Raw genomic sequence first — 7,445 nt, forward strand, 5'->3', positions numbered from 1 at the left:
GAGCTCCCGGCCCGCTCTGCCCCGGCTGCGGTCCCGCATCCTGCATCCCGCGGCACCGTTGTCGTGGGCAAAGTGTACCTGGGGGAACGCCACACCGGTTTGTTCGAGCCCCGTCTGGGGCCGGGCCCTCAATTCCCCCCCTTCCTTTCAGCGCTGGCCTTCGGGCGCCTCCGCCGGCTGCACACCGTGTACCAGACGGTGGAACTGCCAGAAACCCACCAGATGCTGCGTCAGACGTGCCGGGACTTCGCAGAGAAGGAGCTGATGCCTGTCGCAGCTCAGCTGGATAAGGAGCACCGCTTCCCGGCCGAGCAGGTGCGTGCTGCTCCCGCCGGCGGTGGGCACCCCAGGGGCGCACTGGCTCCTTCAGAGCCTGGCTTCGCTCTGCTGCTGCGGCAGGAACACCTGGGCCTGAAGCAAAATGTGCACTGATCTCTGGCTTCGTAGAAAATTGAAGTTTAGACCAGCTTCTGGCAAGGTTCTTTGAGTGTGGAGGTTGTAATGCTTACAGAACATTTTGAACTCGCATTTCTGTGTACTGTCTGTGCCTTAGTACCATTGAATTTTCAGTTCTCTTACCGGCTTTCCTGGGGGCTGTAATACAGCTGACTTACAAAATCAATGAAATACTTTTATAGACTGCACATAACCATAAAAACAGTTTATAGTGAGGAAGTGTAGATGACCTCAGTGCATTTCCAACAGTGAAGTGATCAGGACATAGGAGATACATGTTGGTCATCCTCTGGGGCTGTGAAGAAATTGAAATTCCAGTCAAACCTATGATTTCTCTTGTGAAAAGCAGTACAGACACTGCAGTACATTCTGTGCCGTGTTGAGCAGACTAACTTACCTGTTTTGTTGCAATGAAATATTGAGCTCCTGAAAGATTCCAGGCAAGCACAGTCTGAGACAGGTGAGTTTTGTCAGACACCCCTCTTTCTATTAAGGAGCAAGGAGGATAGCTGGGAAAGTCATACTCATGCTAAGGAAGAAAATACTTTACTGTTCTTACCTGAGAATACCCTGAATGGGTAGGGGAAAATTCAAAACGCAAACTGTTTATTAAGATAAAGCAACATACATAGAACTAGTTTCTGTCTTTTGTTCATCCTCTGGATTTGATGTGAAGGACTAGTGTTTTGGGTGCCCATACAGGAGGGAAAAATATTTGTTTAAAGATTCCTCTTGGTTTGCTTCAGCAAGCAGAGGCTGGTAACATGCATATTTCTGCAACACCAAAAGCTTGGCATCGTAAATATAAAAATGGAGGAAGTTTGTTTTTTCTCTTGTGTGTTGCCAAACATTAACAAGGGACTTTGAGTAAGACAGTCGGTGCTCTGAAGAAGCCAGGGATCCAGCTGAGGAACTTGGGGTGTAATAATTCGGAATGTAGCCAACAATTAAATTCTCTGGGAAGCAAGACATGGCTTTAATGGGAATGAAAAATCACTTTCTTGTAAACTATTCTGTGAGTTATTCATTCTGTAAAATTCTTCCCTTGTGCAGTCCTAGGCTGAAGCTCAGCAGACTCAAAGGTAAAGTTCTAATGATTTTTATCAGCTTAGATTTCCCATTGAGAGCTTCCTACTGACAGGAGATATGCAAGGGGAAGAGCTTTGGTGGGAGGCTGAGGAAATGCTGCTGGGGTTGCATCTCCCTATTTCACCTTCAGAAGGCTCCCTCCTTCCCAGTACTGAAGAGGGCTCTTTAAATAAGCCAGAGCCTTGTCTTAGGCATCAGTGACTGTGCAAGCTCTTGCTGAAGTCATCGGGACCTGGGGACACCTGTCAGCTTGTCCAGTCAGATTGCCATTTCACCAGGAGTTGTGTGTAGCCCTTCTATGTCTTTACCATCATGTATCCACATGGATTTGCTGGGACACTGATGGTGCAAAGGGTCTTACTTCTCCGTTCCCTACGTGCAGGTGAGGAAGATGGGTGGCTTAGGGCTGCTGGCTATGGACGTGCCAGAGGAGTACAAAGGAGCAGGCCTCGACTACCTGGCCTATTCCATTGCCTTGGAGGAGATCAGCAGGGGCTGCGCATCCACAGGTGTCATTGTCAGTGTCAATAATGTAAGTGTCTCAGGTCATGTGGGAGGGACAGGCGTGAGCTGAGGCTGGCGTCGGGCATGATCGGTGTGGGGAAGAAAGGGGATCTGTTCCTGAGGTGGGTTCTGGTGTGTTGGAGAACACTCAGACATTAGGGAGTTCCTGGATTGCTTGTACCTTCAAGAGGCATTAACTCAGCTCTCAATTCTTGAAGTCTCTGTATTTAGGACCAATACTCAAGTTTGGCTCTGAAGAACAGAAGCACAAGTGGATTGCTCCCTTCACCACTGGAGAGAAAATTGGGTGTTTTGCCCTTAGTGAACCAGGTGATGTGACTGTTACTGTTCCTGTTGCAAAGAACATAGGGTAGCTTCTTTCCATAGTCAGGTTTAGGATGGACTTTAGCTCTGTGAAATCGTAAGAGTTTGTAGAAAGGTGGTTTGTAGTAATTCTGTGTACACAAAGTCTCGATGCCCAGGGTATTAACTGCCATCCCCATGGTTCATGCTGAAAATCTTCATCCCCTCTGTGAGCAGAGCTCTGCAGATGGACATGTCTTAGGCACATGGGCCTTTCCCCTTCCTTTTCGGGTCTGCTGGGAGGGACAATGCTGACCCTACCGCAGCTCCAGAGGTGCCGTGAGCTGACAGGGGCTGCGGGCAGGGGGTGGGTTTGCACCCTGGGCTGCCACTGATTCGTCTGAGTTGTGTTTGCTGGCGCCTTGCTCAGGAAACGGCAGCGATGCGGGTGCAGCATCCACAGTGGCACACCTGGATGGCGACGAGTGGGTGCTGAACGGCACCAAGGCCTGGATCACCAATGCCTGGGACGCCTCGGCCGCTGTGGTGTTTGCTACTACGGATAAATCCCTGAAGCACAAGGTGCGTTCATGTGGGTCAATCAGGAAAAAGGGGCGGGAGTAAAGGAGCTGTGCAGAGAAGCACTTTGAGAAGGCCCTGGGGACACTGTATTTAGAGCGGTGCAGGCACTGAGCAGAGGAGGGGCTGATGTGTGACTGGCTTTATTCTATCTCATCTCTCCCCTCCCTTCTCCTGCTTATTTAGACATGTGGCTTCTATGAAAAATGTTTGGAGGAAGCCTGTTTACAGCCAGGTAAGTGGGAAGTTGGCACCCATCCTGAGTTTGGGTCTTGTTGCAGGGTATTAGCGCATTCCTGGTTCCCATGCCAACTGCTGGGCTGTCACTGGGGAAGAAAGAAGACAAGCTGGGAATCCGAGCCTCTTCCACTGCCAACCTGATATTTGAGGACTGTCGGATACCCAAGGCCAACCTACTGGGGCAGGTGGGAATGGGCTTCAAAATCGCCATGGTAAGAGATGGATCGGGGTGCAGCTGTGGTGGTCTAAAGCTGTAGTTCCCAAGGTTACAATTTTCAAAACCATTTTCAGACTTAGGATCACTTTGGTGAGAACCACTAGTAGAAGCTGTTCTGTGTAACATTAACCAGTTGACCTCTTTTGCCAGTGTGGGAGAAGTCGTTCACAGAGCTTGATGCATCACTAATTTACTGTAAATCCCTGTCAGCACTTTTATTGCAGAGTCAGTGTGGCAGTTCTCGATGAAGGAACACTGATGCCACTGAGGTGGTGTGTCAGCAGGGGTGCTGTGTTTTAATTTTTCTCCTTTCCCAACCCTCTTCCTTCAGTGTGTACCCATAGATAAAGGGAAAACATGACATTTTCCCTAATACTGTGGGAGAGGAAAGCTGCCCTGGAGGCCCAGGACAACCTCTGCCTAGTGTCTAACAGTGGATGAAACCTGAGTTAGGGCACGTGTGTGATGTCTGAGGAGGAGCCAGGCAGCTGCGGAACAGCGTGTTCCCTGCAGTGACATGCTGCCCCTTGGAAGTGTTCCTTGCTCTCTGCAGGGGCAAAACACCGCTTGTTGGCCTGACTTTCTGAAAAAGGCTGAGCTCCCTGTAGAACAGCCCATTCCATTATGTCCAAAACAAAAAGAACCCACCAGCCACTGGCCACTTTAAGATGCTCAGCCCAGGACCGAGAACCTTTTCTCACAGTGCTGTAAATTCTCCCTGTGTGTAGGGAGGCAGGGAAGCAGTAAAAAGCCCAATGGGCAGGTGTTTGAGGTAAGTCAGGTTATTGACTCAATTCAGTCATTTTGAGAAATGCTTCAGAGTGTGTACTAATGATGAGGGCAAAGAATAAAACTCAGATTTCCTTTTGGTATTTTAGTTAAAGTAAAATGATCTGCACAGTGAGCCAGGGGCCTAGCTGGAGGGTTCTTTTCAGCCCCTTCCAGAGTTCCTTGGCGTGGTGCTTCCCTTATTTGGCACCCCCTCTTTTTCCCCAGTTAATAAGTAGCAATCTCTCTGCTTTCCTTCTTGTACCCCTGGCCTCTCTCTGCGGTGCCCAGTGCATGTCATACCTCGGTCTTCCTGCTTAACCAGAATATGCTGCATCCAGGAGGACTCTCACCAGAGGATACTCGGGCTACAGCAGCTTCCCAGCAAGATCAGGAATGCAATGACTTGACTGATCACATATATTTTGTGTCTTTCTCAGCAAACTCTGGATGGCGGAAGGATTGGTATTGCCTCACAGGCACTTGGAATAGCACAGGCAGCTCTGGACTGTGCGGTGGATTATGCTGAAAAGAGAATGGCCTTCGGGTCGCCCATCACAAAGCTCCAGGCAGTGCAGGTACGGGCGGGGCGGTTCCAGGCACGGTGGGTGCTGGTGGCATGTTGCTGCAGGCTCTCACCCAGGGTTTCAGGCACGCAGTGCACTTTACCCTCTCTGGGATAAACAGGGTAATACTCTTTTTTTCAGATACCTTTAGAACGGAGTGTGGGGCCAGAAGCGCTCTGTTTCTAGCAAGAGTGGCCTTGGGGGTGGGAGGCTTCCGCTGCATGTTCTCGTGCAGGCAGAGGCCACTGCCCAGGACGAAGGCAGCGTTTGTCGTTGCAGTTCAAGCTAGCAGATATGGCTGTGGCCTTGGAGGGCGCGCGCCTGCTGACCTGGAGAGCGGCTATGCTGAAGGACAACGGGAGGCCCTTCACAAAGGTACCGCCAGCCTTGCGCCTGCCTAGCGGCGACGGCACAGGGCACGGGCTCGAGGCAAGAAAACCACACGGTGTGTAGAGCATCGCTGCGCTCGGCACCCGCCCGGCGCTGCTGGCGTTTAACCCACCAGCACCCACCCAGCTGCTCTCTCCTCAGGCGCCAGCTGAGCCCAGTCCTGGGTTTAGCCAAGGGGAGAGGGGTGGCTGCGCTCAGCTGGCACCAGTGCTCAGGCTGGCACAGCTGGTCTGAGCGTTCCTGCTCCTCGAAGTGAGGTGCTCCTTGTGCCAGCTGCACCCTCAGTGATGTTTTCTTTCCCCAAAGGAGGCAGCAATGGCCAAACTGGCTGCATCAGAAGCTGCAACGGCCATTGCTCATCAGGTAACTACTTCAGTTGCCATCTCTCTGATAACACCACGCTGAAAGGGAGTTTGTGTTGCCACACAAGTGCTTGGGGAAGGTGGGACAGAATTTACAAGATTGATTTTTTTTAAAAAAACCCCACCAAAACAGATAAACAGACCCATATGGCTGAAGCTGTTTAGCACAGCCATTTTTCTTGGACAGGGAGGGTAGAGACTTTATGCTGCCCTGTAGCAGCTGTATAAGTCTTCTTGTGCCTCCTGCTGCCCAGGGCCCTGTCAAAGTTCTGGGAGAGAACAGGGGTGCGCCACTCGGGACTGGTACATTTGCAACATCGTGAGCAAATGGAGCAGGACCTCTGGTGTCTGCATTTATTTTCTCTTGTCCTTAATAAGTGTCTTAGCTGAACAGGGATCACTACCAGGTCCCTCTGAAGTGATTCATTCTCTGCCTGGGACATCCCAATTGCTCTTGCCCAGCTCAAATCCTGTTTGTTCCTCTGACTGCAAAGGGGCTGCAGTCATCCCCATGTGTTCCCTGGTTATGCTTGTAGTGGACTTAGCTCCTTTTAAGGTGGCTGTGTTCTGTAGAAAACAAATTCCTTGACCCTGCTTCCCTTCTCACCCCCTGCCTTTGTTTCAGGCCATCCAGATCTTGGGCGGGATGGGCTACGTGACAGAGATGCCAGCAGAGCGCCATTACCGTGACGCTCGTATCACCGAAATCTATGAGGGGACCAGTGAGATCCAGAGACTGGTGATAGCAGGTCAATTGCTGAAGGCCTACCGTAGCTGAAACAGCCAACTAGAGCATGACACTGCCCCAGAGTGCCTTGTAACAACAGTGATTGAGGCGCTCTCGAATGAGGCTACTGATTGAAGTGTTCCTCACCAATGGGTAACTGACCCTCTTGTTAAAATGTGCTGATTCTTCTCTGGACAAAGTATGGTGCGTGGAAGGCCCTGTCTGGGTTTGTAAGTGATAGCTGGGAGTACAGGAGGGAGGAGGCAGCCTGGCCTTGCAGGGGAGCGTAGGTCTTCTCCTGAACTGGAGCCTTGGCTTGGCTTGGTAGCAGCAAAAGCACTTTGCTGTTCAGTAAGGCAGCAGCTCCCCTTGGGCACTTCCCAGCCCTGGCCTGTTCTGCAAAGACCTGTCACTACATGGTAGGGGATGATCAGTGCCAGCACTGGAGGCACAGAGGGGTGATCCCTCTGCCTTGGTCCAGGCTGCCTCTCCTGATCAGACCGTGAATTCCTGTGTGTGAGCTCCTGCTTGGACACAGACCGAGATCCTGGGGCAGCTCTGCTCTTTCCCTCACTTCCTTCCAGCAGGAGAGGAGCTGGGCAGGAGGGCGCAGGAACTGCCCGCGCAGAGGGCTCTCCGCAGGGGCTGGCTGTGCAAACTAAGGGCAGCGAGCAGCCCTGCTCCTGCCCAGCAGCCTGCACCCTCAGCCACTTACAGCTGTAGGTGTAACAGCAAAGGACAGAAAAGCTGCAATGCCCAAGACTGATTTAAAAAAAAAAACAACAAACCAAACAACAGCCAAAACCAGTGCTCCCAAAGCTGCTTTTACTATACCAACAGCCACCCAACAGGAACGTGCATGAAGTGGCAGTAACTGCCTTTAATCTCTACGTGTTTTGGGCAACAACGAGGAAATGAACATACAACACACAAAACCTTGCCAGGAAGCTTTAGCAGTAGCACATATCATTAATCAGTTACCTTTGGCAAGAAAGTAACTTCTAGAAGAGTCAACAGCCAACAGAAAAGCTCTAAACTCAGGAGCTCTAAGGATAGGATTAAGACTAGAGCAGGTGTGATCTGCCCCCTTGTCTAAAGGACGCGTACATGAGGTATTTTCCTGTGGTGCCCTTTATTTAGATTGGTGTGGAAACACAGCAGGATTCTATTACACGTAAGAGAGCAGAGAAGACAAATAAAACCTGATTTTAAAGGACCACCAGGCCTCACAACTTTTTTTTTTT

At 50.9% G+C, this 7,445-nt stretch overlaps 1 protein-coding gene across 1 annotated transcript in view; it reads left to right on the forward strand.

Moving 5' to 3' along the window:
- The window catches only part of ACADS (acyl-CoA dehydrogenase short chain), a 7,768-nt gene extending 323 nt beyond the window's left edge, over positions 1–7,445 (forward strand). Inside the window, exons 2-10 of the mRNA XM_026859929.1 lie at positions 4–315; positions 1,928–2,077; positions 2,268–2,379; positions 2,783–2,934; positions 3,213–3,383; positions 4,597–4,734; positions 5,002–5,097; positions 5,419–5,475; positions 6,100–7,445. Of these exons, the coding sequence (XP_026715730.1) occupies positions 4–315; positions 1,928–2,077; positions 2,268–2,379; positions 2,783–2,934; positions 3,213–3,383; positions 4,597–4,734; positions 5,002–5,097; positions 5,419–5,475; positions 6,100–6,252 (1,341 nt within the window). The 3' untranslated portion in view covers positions 6,253–7,445. The remainder of the gene's footprint in view (positions 1–3; positions 316–1,927; positions 2,078–2,267; positions 2,380–2,782; positions 2,935–3,212; positions 3,384–4,596; positions 4,735–5,001; positions 5,098–5,418; positions 5,476–6,099) is intronic.

This window comes from Athene cunicularia (genome assembly GCF_003259725.1).
Source record: "Athene cunicularia isolate RWA chromosome 15 unlocalized genomic scaffold, athCun1 chr15_part1, whole genome shotgun sequence".
NCBI classification, from domain to species: Eukaryota; Metazoa; Chordata; class Aves; order Strigiformes; family Strigidae; genus Athene; species Athene cunicularia.